This window comes from Cyclopterus lumpus, chromosome 6 (assembly GCF_009769545.1).
Source record: "Cyclopterus lumpus isolate fCycLum1 chromosome 6, fCycLum1.pri, whole genome shotgun sequence".
NCBI lineage: Eukaryota > Metazoa > Chordata > Actinopteri > Perciformes > Cyclopteridae > Cyclopterus > Cyclopterus lumpus.
The window spans coordinates 22,484,596-22,504,783 of NC_046971.1; the positions used below are offsets into that span (position 1 = coordinate 22,484,596).

General features: G+C 45.7%; 1 protein-coding gene across 1 annotated transcript in view; it reads right to left on the reverse strand.

Moving 5' to 3' along the window:
• The window catches only part of kiaa1549la (KIAA1549-like a), a 78,672-nt gene that overhangs the window by 20,811 nt on the left and 37,673 nt on the right, over window positions 1-20,188 (reverse strand). The window contains exons 5-13 of the mRNA XM_034535509.1: window positions 17,978-18,200; window positions 15,955-16,088; window positions 14,628-14,796; window positions 11,072-11,131; window positions 10,253-10,413; window positions 8,341-8,512; window positions 6,243-6,403; window positions 5,011-5,046; window positions 398-591 (exon numbers count right to left, since the gene is read on the reverse strand). Of these exons, the coding sequence (XP_034391400.1) occupies window positions 398-591; window positions 5,011-5,046; window positions 6,243-6,403; window positions 8,341-8,512; window positions 10,253-10,413; window positions 11,072-11,131; window positions 14,628-14,796; window positions 15,955-16,088; window positions 17,978-18,200 (1,310 nt within the window). The remainder of the gene's footprint in view (window positions 1-397; window positions 592-5,010; window positions 5,047-6,242; window positions 6,404-8,340; window positions 8,513-10,252; window positions 10,414-11,071; window positions 11,132-14,627; window positions 14,797-15,954; window positions 16,089-17,977; window positions 18,201-20,188) is intronic.

The following is a 20,188-nucleotide window of genomic DNA, read 5'->3' on the forward strand; positions in this document are numbered from 1 at the left end:
CATTTTAATGGTGAAGAACAAACAGGCATCAGTTAAAAACATATGGACGTTTTGTTGAAGTAGTTTTCTTAGTGTGCCACGTCCATGTGAACATTTTGTATTTTCTGTATCTGCCAGGTTCAGGCAGATGCAGAAAAAAGGCGGAATCATATGTTAGGAAAGCATAATAATAATAATGTGAATTCCACCACAGGAGGAACTTGATTTTAGGTGGGAATTATTATTATTATTATAATTGTTGTATATTGTTATCGGCATTTGGACAAAGTGAGTTGGAAGTATCGACATATATCAGCAAAAAATCAAAAAATAAATGACTTGCTGATATCCAATTCGGGTGCTACTCTACTATAAACTCAGTAGATCAGAAGACATTTCAGCCTCCGGGAACCCTTACCCTCCTTTGTGTATGTCAGCAGATGGAGGCCTCTTGCTGCCGGTCCCGTCCTGGTGGACCTTCTTGTCCAGTGACAGCGACAGCTGAGCGTCTCGTACAGGCAGCCCCAGCACCAGCGTCTCCTTGGTGACGGAGACGGCATCGTCACCGGTTCGGCCCATGTGCTTCTTGGCGTAGTCAAAGCCCTGGACAGGCTGGGGAGGGGAAAAAGGATGACACGCACCAGGGGTCAGAAAAAGGCCCTTAGATTTGTTTACGAGGTCACAGCTACCACAGCTTGGAGATCGATCCATGCAGGAGCTGGACTGTGGAGCGCACTGCCTTTTTTTGGATTGATGGACAACAAGCTGCTCGATGCATGAAAACAAGCAGCGGATTTTCAGGAAATGAAGCACATGCAAAGACAACAAAACACAAGATCCATGTTGCCGTTTTCCATCTTACAAGCCACCACAATGGGCGATAAAGCTGACACAACATATCCATCACTTAGGCCACAATGCATGTGTAGCAAACTGTAGCTAACGTTGGTCAGAGTCTCAAAGCGGTATGCAGGCGCAAGATAAACGCGACAATCGGAGCGCGCGACGGCACACAGACGCACACACAGTGTGAATGTTATTTCCCCACAAGACATTTGTGAGAAAATGGCGTGCGAAAACATTTCATAAAATTCATTTCATGCGATTTGCTGCAGCAGAACATACACATCCATCGTCAAATTCGGTATTACCAAATAAACGGATCTCATTTTACGACATAAAATGCAGTTTAAAAAACAAAACAAAAAAAACGTGAACCAGTAATGCGTCAGTAATGCAGGTGAGGTTATAGCGTGATGTAACGCCTTCCTTCAAAATGAAAATAAACCCGCCGTGTGGCGGAAAATGAAAATTAAACTTTTCAACAGCAGCAGCAGCAGCAGCAACAACAAAGGGATTAAGTCCGTTGTAACTGCCATCTGATCAACAGTGAAGGGCTGGACAGCTGAGCGGATGACAGAGCGGCTTACAGCTAACAGGACTTGGTCTCCTGCATATTAAAGTATAAACCTCCAAGATAAGCGTTGCCTCCATTTCAGATAAAGGTAATTGAATGAACCTCGCTCCACGGAAAACCACGTTTTCTTTTATCGCTCTCCGAACACCACGGCTGGCATAATGAAAAAGTTGGGTGAAAAATAAATAATAAAGCTTAACAGCACCTTTGAAGTCAGGGGTTTTGGCATAAAGAGACAAAGAGAGAGAGAGAGAGAGAGAGAGAGAGCGGCAGCAAACTAAGTGTTTCGCTAAAGCCTCCAAGGCCTGGACACATTCTTTGTATACTAAATGCCTTTCGAATTACGGAATAGAGTAAGAGAGGAGGAGGGGGGATAAAGGCCCTATTTAGGTTACACAACTAATCAGCCGAAAACCAAGATTTTTTATTTATTTTTTTGGGCCTCCGCTTTTCTATTTTTAGCAGCCCCCCCCAAAAAAAATTGGGACGCCTAATGCATTTGATGATGCATGCTAAATTCTGAGTGCGTGTGAGGTTGAGGCAAGCGCGGGCGGCTGACGGCGCCGTTAATAATTCATCAGTCACACACACCGCCGTGCCATCGGCTCGCTCCGACACACGTGGCTGCAGCCGCCTGGACGAGTGTCGGGGAAATTGATACGCGCTCGTATTGGAACGCGTATTGGAACCTGATGCACGCTGCGCATCGACAGGGAAGAGGACGAGCCGCTCAGTGGCTGGCGGGTTTATGGATGTCACGAGAGGGGACGGTATGGATTCTCAGAAATGACAGGGACCGCCGGCCGTAACCTTGAACGGTGCGCCTGACATTTCGCGCCTCGTATGTCACCGAGCACTGGCTCAGGGTCTTTCCTCGTTCCTTTTCTCTTGTCTCTCTCTGTCCCATTTGTCTCTCCTAACCTCCTTTCAGCTTCCCCCACCACCATCCCTCCCTTCCGGTTCCAGCGGCCATCTTTTAACGGTGGCTTTTATCCACCATCTGTTAAGACCAGCGACGGAGAGGAAATAAAAGAGAAGAGAGAAGAGTCCGAGGACGTCTTTTTTTAGCTGCGCGGTGCCACGCGAGGTGACCGCTCGGCGCCGCCAAATTAGCCACGCTCATTTTCTCCGCCCGCTCCGTCAAACAGAAGCTTCTCCTCTCGTCTAATTTTAACTCGGAGCAACAGCCAACAGCAGCTTGATGAGGTACAGCAGATGGACAAGATACGCTCTAATCGCCCCGCGGACATATTGATTTTGATTCAGCATGTTTGAAAAGTGAGTGGGAACATTAAAGAAGTGAGACACAGGGCCGGGTGGCCCGGGGCGCGTGGCAGCACCGGTTCGATAACCTCCCCCCCGGAGCAGGTGTCGGACATGATGCAGCAAAAATGGAGAAAGTAAATACATTGAGGCCTTGAAATGGCAGCCATTGTACTTCCATTGAACAGCTTTACAAATGAAAAATGGATCGCCTCTACTTTTTTTCTGGCGATTCCGCCCTCTATCGTGCTCCACGCGGAAGCCGGCTGTCTTAAAACTTTTAACGCACGCCCACACAAGGAGGCACGGAGGGAGCAAAAGCCATTTTGAACAATGTTCCGGTTGCACAGCGGACGCGCAGAGGGACAAGGTCCGCCGCACTCGACTGCAGAATCACTCTTTGAGGCTTAAACACACATGCAGACCTAACATAACCCGGATTATCGATCAGCAGCTTTAGCTTGTCCTGCGTGGTGACTGATGGCGAGGGCGGGCCGGGAAGGAAGACACACAAATACGCACGGTAGATCAATTTAATGGAGTCTACTAGTTTTGCTTCGGGTTCCGGTCAATATTCATGCACCAGGATTAATTCTGTTTTTTTTTTGCTCAATGATCCCGTTCTGTTTAAGCTTCATGTATCGTAAAAGTAAAAATTATAGTTAAATGGAGAAAATGAAACAGCAAAAGATCCGCTGACTCATGGAGTACAATCCAAGTCTCAGGAGGCAAATTGAAGGTAACACGACGAGTAGCCGACAAACAAATCATCATTTTTGGGGGCGACGTAACCCAACGGCAAGCTGAAAAGCTCCGTTTAAAAGCTGCAAGTCTGTTTCACCTCACACTACGGACCACACCCAACCACGAGTGGCGCCGGGTGTGGCTGAAGCGCAGGTCTTATTTTCCCGCAGCTCAGCTGCACAGAGCGACACAGGAAGAGGGACATTGTGGCTTCTGGAAGATGAAGAGGACTGCGGATTGTTTTGCGCCCCCATAATCCTTTAGAGAAGGGATCCCCGTGCCTCTCCTGGTGGCTGAGGGGGTCTAACGTGCTGACACAGTTTGGGTAGAGCTGGTGGCCACACGTGGGTTCTTATATGAAAACAAGAAAGACGGTTAATCAGGACACTGGAAGTGTTTAACTCCACTTTGCCACATAAGCTCTTCCCAACTATACATATAGCGCTCACTTGCTCATACGTGCCCCTGCTTGGGCTTGGAGGAGGGTAAATACCGCTGTGGATAAGGACAGTGATTGCGGCCTCGCGGGCGCCACTTAGGAAATGTTATACTTTGGGACTCTTTAATATTTGATGCGCTCGCTCGAAAAACACAGCGTCATGTTAAATGTTTACAAAGGACTGTGAAGGCAAACAAAACCTTGGAGCGGGGCAATTTAAATGTAAATGTCCATTAAACTAACGTAGTAAAAGGAGATACAGTGAAGCGGGGAATGTTAGGGACTCGACCGCGGACATGTGTTTGGGGGTGTTTACACCCTGCTGTGCTGTGCTGAGTTGTAAACACCAGCTCTGGAACAGAAACAAGTCCGGCCTTCTTCCATCCATCCTCTATGCGTTATTCGCCTCACTTTGCCTCTCGAGGGATAAAGACGGGAGAGGCTGGTCTGAAATAACCTGCAGATCAGCTGACCGTTTCAGCTTTTTAAATTATTTTTTTTATACATCCCTTCTCTGTGGCCATTGCTCCTGCTTTCGGGTGAGGTACATAAGTGGAGAGCCTCATATATACGAGGTCCGTGTTGGGTTCCTGCTGAGCCAATGTGGGATGAGAGTGGCTTCATCTGAGAGGATTAAACGGCTGGCTTGAAAGGGAAAGGAGCTGGCAGAGAGGCCGTCTGGGCCGATGACACGCGCCTGAGTCACTTTTCATGGCTGCTACACAAATAAAAATAGATTGGTCTGGTTCGCAGGTTTTGAGCTTCATTTCCGCCATTCATGTTCACGAGCCCCCCGGTGTAAAAAAAAAAAAAAAAAAAGGCCTCTTCTTATTTATATGTTTTTACAAGCTAGACACTCTTTGTTAATTCAGCCAATCGACTCGAGCCCAAACTATTTACATCTTTAGGGACGTGCCCCTATGATTGTATGATTTTTTTTACACCTTTCCTCACTGCCCCCTCCTTTCTCCTCCCATTGATCTCCTACAGCCAGTGAGGATGGAGGAATAAGTCATGTTGACAGCACAGTAGCCACATGCACAAGTTTACCCAGCAACAGCGACAGGCAACACATACAGAAATAAGCAGCCAACGACGCGGCAACTCATTCACTCATTAATGCAATTCAGTCAGTCAGTAATCCACCCAGCCAGGGTCCAGTGAATACCTGGTGGTGGTAACTGCCCTCCCTTCGATATGACGTCTACACAGGGAGAGAGTTGGAAGGTCAAGATCATGCAGGGGTTAAGATCATTACAATAGAGTAGAACAAAAGATGACAGGATAGGGTAGATTAGGATAGGATCGTTTTCATAGTGTGATCATCACTCCTTTCTGTGTTAATAACGTTGTACTCACCAAATAAACTGCTGGCATCTGGGAAACGTGCTAACAGATTAACTCTTAATTTACAGACTGGCTTCACTAGTTCAACTTGCCGCACCATACAGACTGTAATAGTTTGAGATTAATAAGATTGGATAATCTGGTGAGGCAGTAGTTGCATGTATATAACTGTCAGTCTTTACTGTCACAATGTTCCCAGATTTGAGTGATTTATTGAGTGCAGTATCCTATTTGACAGAAATGATGGTCAAAACTGTGAAAATGGTGTTAAGGGGAAGTTGATTTATTCATAATATTGAGAAGATTCCTCTGCTGGGTATTAAAGGTTTGACCAACTAGAGCGCGGGTTAATCTCACCAAAACGGAAGTCTAATCATGATATCAAATGTGAAACACACTTCAGGATTATGATCAGAGCTGAGTCACGTCGAGTGCCCCATCAGAACAAAATGGGGTTGGCAACCTTATCGCTTGTTTACCACTTTGCTGACAGGCAGCTGTTGTTCTGGCGCCGCGACCCGATCCAGCCAGCTGGTGGCAATCTATTCCACACACGCTCATTGAAATGATTGATTCCTGTTTAACCTCAAATGAGTTGATGTCGAGTGAGCGCTGTCGCTGCGAAAGGGCCAACATCACCCTAAGGTTCTCTTCCAGTACACTGAGCCCCCCCCCCCCCCCCCCCCTCGGCCGATTAGCCTTCAAAGCATGCATGATTAGCGATGACCACGGGCTATTGCAGCTGGGAGAGAACAAATGAGGCGGGGCCCCGCGCAGATTGGACTGCCCTTTTCTGAGCCCGGAGAAACAACCAAACACGGCCGCTTGGCCTGTGTGACGTGTCACTCATTCGGAAGTGACGTCATACATCACTGCGGAAGTGGCTTCTGGGACACGTCAAAGTGAAGCAGTGCTGTCTGAATGTTTTAAGGGGGGGGGGAGGGGGATTATTCTGAATAGTAAAAGATAATAGAAAGAAGAATAAAAAGAGAACACGAAGACGGAAAGGAGAAAGGGGGTGCAGTCGGGCGAAGCGTGTTTCGGCGGTCTTACCTTGGAGCGCGTTTTGAAGTTCCTGAAGGCGCCAGTTTTGAAGATGACCCGGTTCCTCTTGCAGAGGATGAAGGACACCATGACGATCACCACCATCAGCAGGAAGAGCGGCGTCAGTACAGCAATGATCCAGAGGTTGCTGGGCGGCGTCTTCACCACAGCTACGAACACACAAATATCACTGCTCAGTATGTTTCCTCTGGGGAGTGTGTGTGTGTGTGTGTGTGTGTGTGTGTGTGTGTGTGTTTGGGGGGGCGGATTTCTGTCCCTCTCGCTTTTCTTGTCCCAGTTAAGATTTTCAGTTTCCTTATGCTAAGCTATGCTTCACCAGCTTCATATTTAGCGCACAGGCATGAGATATGTATCAATCTTCTCGTCCAGAAAGCTAATTAACGTCTTTCCCAAAATCTCACAGTTTGTATTTAGAGTGCACAAAAATTGTGTAACACGGACTGAAATGTTATGAAAGAAAACACATTCGTGGACTGTAAATCCACATTCAGAAATAAGCATTGACTGACAACATTAAACAAATTAAAAGGTGCTTGTAGTCAAACGTTTTTCACTTGAATTACTTTCATAAAACATCTTTCTTTGCCAAACTCAGCTTGCCAAGGGGATGTGTTTTCATTGGAAGGGCTAATGCGGTTATTTTCCACAGAAACTAAATGAATTCTACGAGAACACCGTGTTCGGGTCCCGGCCTGAGCGCTGTTAGGGGGAGCCGGAAAGGCCCGCTGGTGGTTGTTGGTGTCTCCAGGTTCTTAATTATTGTTGGGGAAATCTGAGAGAGGAACACGTTGTTCTCATCAGCAGCGAAGTATACACAACTACAATTTTTCTGAACGCAAGTTTGAATTTGTTACGATATTCGGACGCTGGATGGGGAGCAACACCGCCGGGCATTATGGGAAAGTACGGGGAAACGAAACGAGAACCTACGTAATGTCACGGCGAGCCGGGGCGGATAAATCCTGCAGAGCCTTTTCAATGGGAATGTTCTCAGCAGTGTGGTGTCTCCACAATGGCAGCGGAAGGAGAAGTGTGTTCAGTGAGTTGACTGTGCATCTAAAATATGTATGGACCCCTATTTGCATAATGGCCAAATGCAAATCTGTGTAAATCTGTGTAAATATGCAAAAGGGAAACAGAGAAGCGTCCTATTTTTAAGCCTATTCTTTCCATAGCGGGAATAAATCAGCAAGTACGTGAACAAATGGGAATAGAACAAATGTGTATATTTTTATATTGAATTTCAATATCAATAAACCATGCATCCATTTAAAAAAACATTATGAATAACTGATATGAATAAGACTTGGATTTCAAGGAAGAGAACATTTTGGGAAATGTGCTCGTTTGCTTTTTTTAACAGGATGGAACAGGAAGATTGATACCTCTCATATATCTATAGGGGAAATATGGAGCTGCAGCCACCGGCAAGTCAGTTTAGCTTAGCATAAAGACAAACAGACGTTTTGTTTGTTTGTTTAATCTGCACAAACAACAAAATGTAAAAACAAGCATTTGCCGGTTAACAGCGGGTCACTGAGACTGCACCTCCTAGAGAAAATCTTCACGGCTAATAGTAATGTTTTCCATCTGATTAAAGGTTCAAGTATGTCAGATTTAGTGGGATTTATTGGCAGATATTAAATATGATATCCATAACTATGTTTTCATTAGTGTGTATAAAGAGGCAAAGTCCCTCCACTCATCCCCCTGTGAGACTTTATTTTGGAAATAATATGAGGAGGATGAAGCTATTTGTTTTTGCATTTTAAAAGATTTAAAAAGCAATTTTTCAATAACTTTTCAATCAAGAAGGACGCAGTTTTTTGTACGTTTTTCATGGACACACAAAAGAAGGGGCGAGCAAAGGGGTTTTCATTTGGTTGCAAACCAAACTGATGCCACTAAACCCTTACACAGCGCTCCTTTAAGTGCAAAGGCCTGGAAGTTCCCCTTGAAAGAGCTGAATTATTTTTGTCCTGTTAAATGTGTTCATAACCACGTTAATGGCCACTGGTCTCTTGACCTGCTTGGTCCTTCACACATTATGACACATAATAATGTAGCATAAGATAACCAAGCTCACGTTCAGCCTGCACTTGGACGAAGTATCCCAGTGTCAGCGCCATGGTCTGGGAGTCCAGGCTGCTGAGGGTCTTGGCGGCGGCGGATCCAGTGACGGGCGCCCCGTTCAGCTGGGCGTAGTAGGTCATCTCCGCTGGGCTCTTGGGACCCGGCAGCCGCCGCATGCTCACCATCTGGAAGAGCACAAATAAGGTGTCCAACATCTCGAGCCTTTTTGTAAACAAGTGTCTTCGGCATCAATTCCATCTTTTTTGCAAGTGCAACTTTTCATCTGCAGCCAGACTGAAGACGTACACAATCCTTTCTCTCACCAACACACCCACGGCCATATCTACAGTGGCCCAATCAAAATTCAGAATCGGCCCGGCTGCTTTGATCACGATGAACCATTTGCTGCACTTGGGGAAGACACTTGAGGATAACTGAGTCACTTGAAATCTCAATTTCCTTTCATCATACATCAAACGATTAAAATAAAAATTAAAAAATATATATATTTTGACGAACACGGTTTAATCAAGTCTGGTAATTTGATTTTGTCATAAAAATAAATGATGTGTGATATTAAATGGCTGGATGATTCTGCCCCTCCCAGTCTCCTTCTCTTCTGCAGCAATAAAACTGGTCATCTGTGACTTCCCATAAACCCTTGAGGGTGTGTGAGGCATAAAGGCCAGGAAGAGTCAATCGTTGTCTTCATTTACTCAGTATGGACAAGCGGCCGGGGGAGGGGAATAACATACACACACTTTGGGCGTTCAACATAATGCTTATCTTTAAGTGACCGTCCTCTCTTAGAGCGGTACAAACATGTCACATGCGTGTTGTTATTTTCCATGCTGTTCATCGGATGCAAGTGGTTTCTTTTAATAAACAATGAAAATCTACTTGAGATCTGTTTAGCGTGTATTAAAAAAAACATGTTGTCTCATCCTCCACTTTACGGCCACAGCTTACGATCATTTTCATTATCGATTCATCTGCAGAACATTTTCTGAATGAATGGGATGAATTGTTTGGTCATTAGATATTAGAAAAAGGTGAATCATGTACATGGCTATTTAAATACTAGATATTATTATTCTGGCTGCACGGTGGTGTAGTGGCTAGCACTGTCGCCTCACAGCAAGAGGGCCGTGGGTTCGATTCCCGGTCGGAGCGGTCCTTCTGTGTGGAGTTTGCATGTTCTCCCCGTGGCAGCGTGGGTTCTCTCCGGGCTCTCCGGCTTCCTCCCACAGTCCAAAGACATGCTGCAGGTTAATTGATCTCTAAATGTCCCATAGGTGTGAATGTGAGAGTGAATGGTTGTATGTCCCTACATGTGCCCTCGATGGACTGGCGGCCTGTCCAGGGTGTCCCCTGCCTTCGCCCTATGTCAGCTGGGATAGGCTCCAGCGCCCCGCGACCCTAATGAGGATAAGCGGTATTGAAAATGGATGGATGGATGGATATTATTATTCTGTAATATGACATATTCTGTACACATGACATCTATTGCTTCTGTCCATCCGGGGAGAGGGATCCTCCTCTGTTGCTCTCCTGAAGGTTTCTTCCCTTTTTTCCCTGTGAAAGGTTATTTTTGGGGAGTTCTTCCTGATCCGATGTGAGGTCCTGGGACAGGGATGTCGTATGTGTACAGATTGTAAAGCCCTCTGAGGCAAATTTGTAATTTGTGATATTGGGCTATACAAAATAAACTGAATTGAATTGAATTATCTGTTGATCAATGAATCGTTTCGGCTCTAATTATTTTGCAACATGTATAACTAGAAGGGCACTCGGAGGTGAAAAAGGATGTGGTCACTTGTAAAAAGCGCAGGCTGGTTCTTTTAAAGCAGAGAGTTGTACAAACGCAGACCCCGCCATCGCCACTATTAATCACAGTGACACACAAGAATCCCGCTCCCACCCACCTGTACGGTGTAGCTGCCCACGGTGGTGGCCCGCCGAGGTCGCGCCGTCCGAGGGCCCTGCCTGCCGGCCACCAGGAAGAGCTCAGCCAGCCGCTGCTCCATCAGGCTGGCGAAGCTCTGGTAGTTGGCCTCCAGGGAGGAGTTCTCCACATCCTGGATCACTGGGAGCAGAGACGAGAGAGGGAGAAGGGAAGCAGGGTGGGAATGGGAACACACAAAAAAAGGAGGAGACGGGGAGAGAGTGAAGACGGAGGAGTCGAGATAATATTAAAAGGGAGGCATTGATGTTAAGGGGAGAACAAGGGAGGAGAGGGGGAGAGATGGAGATAGACAGGAGATGAGTCAGATATTAGACAGGACTAGATGATCTTCCCTTCCGTCTGAAAGCTGCCCAGAAAGGTCTATTACAGCTGCAGCGACACACACACACACACACACGCACACACACACGCACACACTTCAGAATCATTCACACCCGGCCGTGATGTGATTTGAAGTGATCTCCCCCTCTGCCCCAGTCAGGAAGCCGTGAATTATACATCAATAGGTTTTCCCAGGAACAGAGCAGACACTCCGGGCGCGGAGATCGCAGGAGAGCAGAGGAGTGTGTGTGTTTGGGGTTTGGAGGGGTTGTGAGGACATGGGAATAAAAATGAGAGAGCCAATACTATTCTGCTGAATTGCACAACAACCGGCACCAGGGCTAATTGCTGTTGTGTCCGATCAATGCGGCTCTTGATTACCGCTGATCATCCGGCAGCACAGCGTGTATGCGCGTGTGCGTGTGTGTGTGTGTGTGTGTGTGAGAGAGCTATTTACCTGTTATCACCCAATAGTTCTTGGTCACCATCGACGTGTTGAGATTATGGTATTCAAGGGCTGAAGAGAGAAAGAAAGAGAGAGAGAGCGAGAGAGAGAAAGTTACTGGTATTTGCCGAATTTATAAAACATCATATCGTACACAATTATCTAAAATTCTAGTTTTTAAAGCTACTACGAGCAACTTTCATTGAGTGTTGATTTTTGGCGGTCCCTGTGGACAAAAGCACCAGAGTCCTAAAGTGATTTAATCTAGTTTGAATTCAAATGCGATCCTGTTTCCCTGTAGCACCTCCTCTGCTGCCGTACGGTGAGACTGACGCTCCGCAGCGTGTGGAAGGTCGGATTTTATTTGACCACGACACTTTGTTCGGGTGTTTTGATTTCACAGACGATGAGCAAAGGCATTGTAGAGTTTTATAGCTCAAACACAAGACTCGGGTCGGCTGGAATTGCGGTTTGTGAGCGGAATGTATATAAATATATGTAATCATAGGTAAGGGGCGGGGGGTAATACTATTGAGGGTCCATATAAGTGATATTTGAATGCAGTAATCGCATAATAATCTCAGGTAGTATTTCCTGTTTTGTGAACACATTCAGGATGTGACGGAAAATAAAAAACATATATTAGTCTTCACTTCATCATATTGGCTTTAGCTGAACTTGTAAATGCATTTTTTTTCAAAGAACTGTATTTTTTTTATTATTTAATAGCATCCACATGAAAGTTTGAAAAGGGAAACCACAATAATGTGTTTAATTTAATGTGTGTATTTGAATAAATCCGAGTCAAGTGTAGGCATGATTTGATATTGGTCTATTTATAAAAATTTATTATCTATTATGATTTGTTAATAATACGTTCCTTTGTGTATAGGCGACATATCTGCAGAGAGGGGGGGGGGGGGGGGGGGGGGGGCTTCTTGTCAGGTTGCATTGTGACCTCTCCTTCCTCACCGCTCACCGTCTACTTCCCCCTTCCTCTCCGCCCGCCTCTCTCTCTCTACCTGTTTACCTGTCTGCTCCCTTTCCGTCCGGCCGACTGTCTCCTTCCGTCTTCATCCACCCATCATCACCCTCTCAGTCCATCGGCCTCTCTCTGCGTCCTGCCCCCCCCCCCCCCCCCCCCCCCCCCCCCCCCTCTCTCCTTATTGCCCATCTGCCTGGTTCACCACCGGCCCCCTCCTAACTCCTCCGAGCTGGCGGTCTGCCCAGAGTTGTGTTTCGGCCCGAGTCAATGGCTGCTGGAGTGTTTCTGCTCAAACCTTCCTCGATGCCCTTTGCGCGAGCACATTTACATTCACCGAGCTCTCCTCCTCTTCCTCCTCCTCTTCCTCCTCCTCTTCCTCCTCCTCCTCCTCCTCCTCCCCCCCCGACACTGACGAGCTCGCATGAACACTAAAGGCGGCTGATGTGTGAGGGTTCAGTGGCCTTTCGGAGAATCAGCTCAGCGGGCCGACGAAATCGAACACATTCATTTCAATAATGCTGCAGACGTTGTGGCACAGTACAAATCTAATAATAATCAAATAGAAAAAAGAAATGTTTAAGGCTGGTGTTATTTGTCATGCTGTCAACAAACCAATGATGAATTGTCGCGATACTTCAGCAGCCCTACTTCCTGACTTCCCGCCGCCGCCAAGCTCATTCATTCATATCTTTAAAAAATTGTTGTAAAACATTATAAAACAGCTGGGCTCTGTAGTATTTAACAAATGTTACTCAAACAGGAGTAAAGAGTGCCTTTTTTGCAGTGTACACATTCTCTATTAGGAAGCCGGGAAGAGGGCTGCACGTGTACCGTTTTAGTCTTAATTATTTATTTATTAAACACTGGAGATCAATATCCAGGCGGCTTTCATCGCACGAGAATTGATCACTGGTTGATGCTCGATGCCTGGACTATTCCCCCGTTGTGTACGATACTGTAACCGGTTCCTCACTGTTTCACCTTTTAGTAAAAACCACAACAAAAAAACTGCTTCTTTAAGAGAACAGACTGGGTTTCCGCGGTGATGCCAACTGGGTTTGGATGTGACCGAGTGAAGTGTGGTGTTTTTCGCCCACTGGGTGTTGAGAGTACGCGCAAATAGATACTAATCTAATCTCGCCGGGATAAAATTAGCTCATTCGGGGGGGACGTGGACAACAGATTGCCCACGGCGTGATTCAGATGATAGGAGCCGTGCAGCTGTTTGCCCTTTTTTTAAATCTCGCAGATGGCATTAGAGGCCGGAGTGGAAGATGAACAGAGCTCACGTCTGTAGTCGGTCACTTGGGTTTGTGGTTCGGTCACTGGACCGTTACCACAACGTGCACTGCTGGGTCTCTTGAGCCGACCCATGCTGGAGACAGTCATTATTGTCTTTACTAATTCAACTAATTGCACAACCTACCAACATTTCTTCAATATAAATTATTCGGGAGAATTTCCCAGAAATGTTATCCATGTGCACCTAATGTGCATTATCTTTCTATTTAGTCTGGAGCCCATAATATATTCTGACATCCTTCTATACTATACTATAATCTTGAATTCCCCGCGGGTCAAACATACGAGACGGCATGAATCATGCATTGCTCTGCAGTGGACTCAATGGTTCTCAGGAGCTCTGAACAAGCTCTGTGGTAAGAAAACAAACTGCACCAGTGGCCTCACGACCAGGTCGGGTTCGAGACAAGTTAGAGGGACGAGCACAATGTCGATGTCTCAAAAGTCACCCTTTGGAACAATAAAGGAACACCAGACAACACAATGCGACACATTGCGACTGCCAGAGCCACGTGCCTCGTCCACAGATAAATTACTTATTTTCTTTTCACTTACGGGGCTCTCTGTGACTAATTACAGAGGCATCACAGTTGCCCGGCGGTGCCTCTGAGAAGATGGCTTGGAGGTACATCAAGCGAATGAGTATCAAGCACTCTGACTGGACTTTAATTCGTTGGCCATGCACCATTAATCGCGGGTTAGACGATACCGGCCAAGTCTCTCCGTGCAGCCGTGAGAGCGGAGCGACTCTTTTTTGCCACCGTGACTGCTCAGAAACGAGCGATGAGAGATGAAATGTTCACGAGCGACGTCGCCAACTCATTTAGCTGCTGGCTGCTCAAAATATCACTTGCTTGCTCATTTGCATATTAGAATATTTGTGACCTTTTCACTGTCCTGTTTGGATTCAACATGGAATTTACATTCAATAAAAGTATGTTGACTGCTATTAACCATACTGAGTTGCTATCAAGTGAATTGGAGATCCGAACTTTAACCCTCGAACACTAACGCCGGGTGATTTTCGTTTTGAAATTCTTCATTAACGATTCACTAATTCACCAATGTTTTCATGAGTGGGCGTCCATTTTTTTTTTATTATCGTGCACAAGTAGTAGCCGGGGCGACTTGATGTGTGTCACGCTATTTCACCGATCAACGTTTTTTGCAGAAACGTACAAAGAAACTGTCGAGTAGACATTACTTGGATAAAAAAAAAAAACGAGGATCAGATCTAGCTCTCCACCTTCGGGCCTCAAGGTGCATCGTGGTTTCACTCACGCTCGGCGATGACCATGGGTGGGTAGAACAGGAAGTAGCCCACCAGCTCCGCGGTCAGCTGGTTGAGGAGGCCGCTGGAGATGGTCCCGTTGAGAATGGCATCCTGGTTCTTCACCACGTACACCAGGGAGACGGACGGGGAGCCCGGCTCCTGGGACACGCTCTGGATCTGTGGATGAACGCGTCTTTCTTAGGGGCACATTTCTAATTTAAACATTCATACAGAAATATCTAATGTAACATACCAAACATCTAAGATGCGCCATAAAGAATTCATAGCGGAGCTCGAGACACAGTATGACACTTTCAATGAACAATGGGTATTTTCCTCTTCCGTCGCTCTGGAAACAACATGACTGAGTAAAGTAAAGCAGATGCCGATGCGAGATATGAGGACCTCCCATCGCATTCCTCGGTGAGCGTTAATATTTCAGAGGATGAATTATGAATGGAGCCTATATCGGCCAGCGCTTGCCGAGACCCACTTTATGATTATGACGGTGCGTGCGTGTATGTCCTGCAGTCATGAGAGCACCTCGCCGATCGGAGAGAATAGAGACGGAAAATGAGAAAGAAGCCGGGAACAAAAGGAGTGAAAGTAGCTGGAAAGGGTTTGGACATAAAACGCCACTGGAGAAGAATGAGGACTTTTGATTGTGTCTCTGGAAATAAACCTGCATTATTCCGCTGCAAGTCACTCCCTCCTTTCAGTGCATATTGCTCCAAATGCTTTCGGACTAGTGTGACCTTACATCGAATTATCATTTTTTTGCACTGAGTCGCTGTAATCTAATCGTTTGGACCTACAGCGTTGTGTTATTGGCATTTGCCTGATTGGCCTACATGACATGCGTACATGACACGCCTACATGACACACGTACCTGATACACCTACATGACACGCCTACATGACACACGTACCTGATACACCTACATGACATGCGTACATGACACGCGTACATGACACGCCTACATGACACGCGTACATGACACGCGTACATGACACGCGTACATGACACGCCTACATGACACGCCTACATGACACGCGTACATGACACGCGTACATGACACGCGTACATGACACGCCTACATGACACGCCTACATGACACGCGTACATGACACGCCTACATGACACGCGTAAATGACACGCCTACATGACACACGTACATGACACGCGTACATGACACGCCTACATGACACGCGTACATAACACGCCTACATGACACGCGTACATGACACGCCTACATGACTACATGACACGCGTACATGACACGCGTACATGACACACGTACATGACACGCAGCCTCCGTGAACCCGACAGCGTACCTCCACGGTGAGCCGGTTGTAGGTCTCCAGCACTTTGTCCTGGGCCTCTTCGAAGGCGTTTTCCAGCCGCTGCTCCAACATCTGGACGAAGCTGCAGGAGTAGACGTTATCGGTCGGGCCGACGAACCTCAACACTGCAGGGGAAGGGGGGAGAGGGGAAATTATGTGTAATTGATGTTGAAATGGCATTTGATTTTAGTCTGTGAATAATTACAGGACAACAACAAGCAGGGAAGGAAAGAAAACAAAAGAAACAGACAAAAAAATGTCAACTACTCCCTAGAAATCAGTAATGTAATTGATGCAGTTTTAAAATGTCAAAACCTTAAAATATTACAGCCTCTAATTTAATAAACGGTTGGTTGCTGTTTCCAATTATACCTCTACAATATAAATTGTATTTGTTTTCTAATCCCCATACGGAAGTATAAGTGAGCAATGTAAAGTGTGTAAAGATGCTTGATTTTATCACGATAGACCTGGATGTCTTTTCTTTGACAAAATCGATATTAGTTTTCAGTACATATTACATATCATTATTATTAGTATTTCAAGTTCAAACGGTTTATGAATGTATTCGTAGCAACAAAACAATCTGTTTGTGTTTTTGGAATCAATGAAAGTGTTGCTCTGCGTAACCGACAAACCTAAACCAGGATTATCGCCACTATCTAGAATGAGAACAGATAAGAAGAGGAGTTGTTCGGCACTGAAGGGGGAACAGGGTAAACAATGGAGAGCCCATCAGCAGATTATGGTGGATGTTATTAATGTTGTCTCAGCCCTCCATTCTCTCCCTGCACTCCGTCTTTCGCTGCTTTTTTAAAGAAACTCTGAGAGGAAGAGGTGGAACAATATTCTGACCTAAATTCAAACGCGGTGGTGCTTATGAGCGCAGGACTCTGCCCCCTTCCCTCGTCTCGTAGGCTTCGACACATTGGAGGCACAAACAGCGCTGACCCAGTTGATAATCGTATGCAAATTTGCGCTGTGGATGGTGAATTGGCATATGCTGTGTATTTATGGTTTATGAGCTGAACAAGCCAGAAATGGATTTTTATTCTCGCCTAAAGGGCCCACTTGATACACATCTGCACACTAGCACGGCGATGGTCTTTACGGTGGTATGCATCACACTGAAAGCGATGAAATATCTAACGTGGCCATTTAGAAAACGTTGAGGACACAAAGCAGATATTTATTGTTTCCCGTCGGTGGTTAAAGCTTCCGTGTTTAGGGCTTCCCACTATGCGCTAAAGGAAACTGTAAATGTAAATGTGCATTAAGGTTGCAGGCGATGAAACCGAAACAAGGAGCTGAGAAACACTGCAACGCTCAGTCAAGCTGGGTGATTATTCGTGTACTATACATCATTTAAATGAGTAATGCACAGATGATTATTAATGCAGCTTGAAATACAAATAAATTACTGTATGTGGCTTTAAATTCATTGCAAAATCGACCAAATTCTGTGTAGTGAGCTGCAACGACACCGGCATGATTTAAAAAAAATAATGAATAAGAATACAATTCCTAGTTTAGAAATGGGTTTCCAATCCACGCCTGTATCTTTGAAAAAGCAATGTGTTAATTGCACCGACTTCCTTTCCCATGTTCTCACAAGACTCGACTGAGACGTGTGTGTGCGCACGTGCCGAAGTGTGTGTGTGTGTGTGTGTGTTTTTAAGAGGCTTAAGAGGCTGACTAAATGAATCGACCAATTTGCCTTTGCTCTGCAATCATGGGAGTTTGTATGGGATTTAGGGTATCAGAGAAGAGAGAAGAGTAAAGGAGAGCGGACATGTAATCAGAATTTTCTAATTTTGTCTCTGCTCTACTCTTCCCCTGTGTCTCCCTCCCTGTTCTCTCATTGTGTTTTCTATCTCCCTGCTCTCCATCCGCTCATATCCTCCTCCTCCTCCTCCCTGCATCTCTAACCCCTGCTATTGCTCATCCGTTTTCCACTCCACCTCCGATATGAACACTATCTTAACTTTTTTTTTTCTCCATCAGGTTGCATCACCTGTTTTCAGCTGCAGGTGGATGCTCGGAGAGGGCACCCAGCCTGCCACGGGAACCAGGACCGCCTTGACCGACGGGGTGTGCTGCCGGATGTCCGACAGCAGCTTGTCGAAGCCGTAGACGTGCAGCGCCTCGACCACCCGGGAGGAAACGTAGACGGTCTTGCCGCTGGCCACGTAGTAACCCAACGTCACGTTGTGGGGGCTGCAGTCGTCGTGCTCCACCTGCGACGGGGAGAGTGGGGGTGGGTGGGGGAGGGGAAATTCAAGTTTGTTGTTGTTTTTTTTAAACGTCGCTTCCATCTGTATATCCTAAACACATGCGGATGCTCGTACGTCTCGAAGAAGAGAAATCAGTGCTAGCAGGTGAAACAAGAAAAAGGTGGGGGGTGGGGGGATGGAGTGCATCCGGTTCAAATGCATGTCGTACTCGCTATGGGTTCACTAAGGATATTTATAATATCCTTTTTTCTCCTTTTTTCTGTTGTAATCGGCCTCAAGGGCATAGTTTAGCTTGAGCTAGCTTGAGTGATAAATCGGACTAACTGTGTCCTGGAAAAACACACACAGACAACAATCGGCGGTGAGTCAAGGCTCTTATTTCTGGAAGCATTCACCGCCCACCTGCCTCTACCCTCCACCTTCGTCCAGCTGCAGCTGTTCTTACTATGACTCTTTCCTCTCCTCTCCTCGGCGTTCACATCGCTGTGTTTATTTACGTCTCCATTAACAACTAGAACTCATCCCATGCAGCATCCATGACTGGCCACTGAGCGTTTAATACCATTACGTGTAATCATACATATTTTATTAACCTGTCTGGGAGTTATTTGTCCATGTGTATAAACAGATCCTGTAATAAAAATAAATAAATAATTAACTAAGCCTATATACATGGATATTGTGTCATTTGTTATTCATAAATCACTCGTAAATTAACAGCTAATAAACAGATTTTAAAGAATAGACTTGCATCCGGTGATGTTTCAATCGTAATGCAAAACGTTCTCCATGGAGGCAATTAAAAACAGCATGTATTATTAAAAACCACAATGTCCAATCACACGCTCATGAAGTCATCCACATTCTATCAGCACTCTGTAAGGATTAAACTGCATTAATGGCGCCTACTTAACAACCAGGTTACGACAACAATAACATGTTTGTATCAGCGCATGCATGCGGTTAAATGAAGTGTAGGGATAAGTGGCTGAGTCATGCCCCAGAACGGGCCTTTTCTTTTTCACGTGATCAAGGTTTGCATTGATCCGCAGAGTTATCCAGAGGAATGAGTAAACCTGCTTCCTGTTATAGACCCTGCTTATAAATATAATGAATAATCTATGTCCGACAGTGATCAATAGTTACAGAAGGTGGACAAATCGTCAAAGGAATTGCCTTTTCAAAATAAGGGGAAATGAAGCGTTTGAATTGTTCATTAAAAAATAATTAATTAACACATTTAAGGTGATTTTAAGATGCACCTCAAGACCCATATTTATTCTCTGGCTGTTAATAGTTTGAAATGATGGTTAATTTATACTTCCGTGGAAAAGCTGGCGCAGAGCTCCGAACAACGTAACCCGTGACTCCGTGCCAGGATCCTCAGAAGGTCACCCACCTCAGAGCCTAGAGGTGGGTGATCTCACATCTGTTACAACATCAACAACATCATCAATGCCAGGCTCACAAACTCCCCCCTTCATCGTCCAGCTCTCCCAGAATGTCCTGTTCCAGCCATGGAGTTGCCGTAGGCCAAACCTATAAGGAACTATTGAATCACACCTATCCAATCAATCAGAGACCGCCTGAAAAAGGATTTGAACACCAAAGGGCCAAATCAAAAAGAAGGTGAGAGGTTACCGACAGGGGTATAAAAACCAGGCATAACTTTTGCAGTGTGTTAATGAATCTGTGGCGCTGTCCATGGTGCTGAAGTAGCAGATGAATAAACTGCAACTTTTCCTCTGAGTCTCGCTCCTTCTGCCAGTTTCGCCTTGGGTCTATTAGACCCTGCACCCTGCAGAAGCCGCAAGGTTTTTATTTCACCTTTGTTTTGCATACTCAAATCCATTAAAGCTGAGCAGACCTGCCCTTGGCCCCCCTGCTGTCACTTCTATCTCCCCGCCAACATTTTGCAAGCTGTAAAACTAGCCAATTTTCACACGCAATTATAGTTAACCACATTGTTCAATGATGAAACCCATCAAATA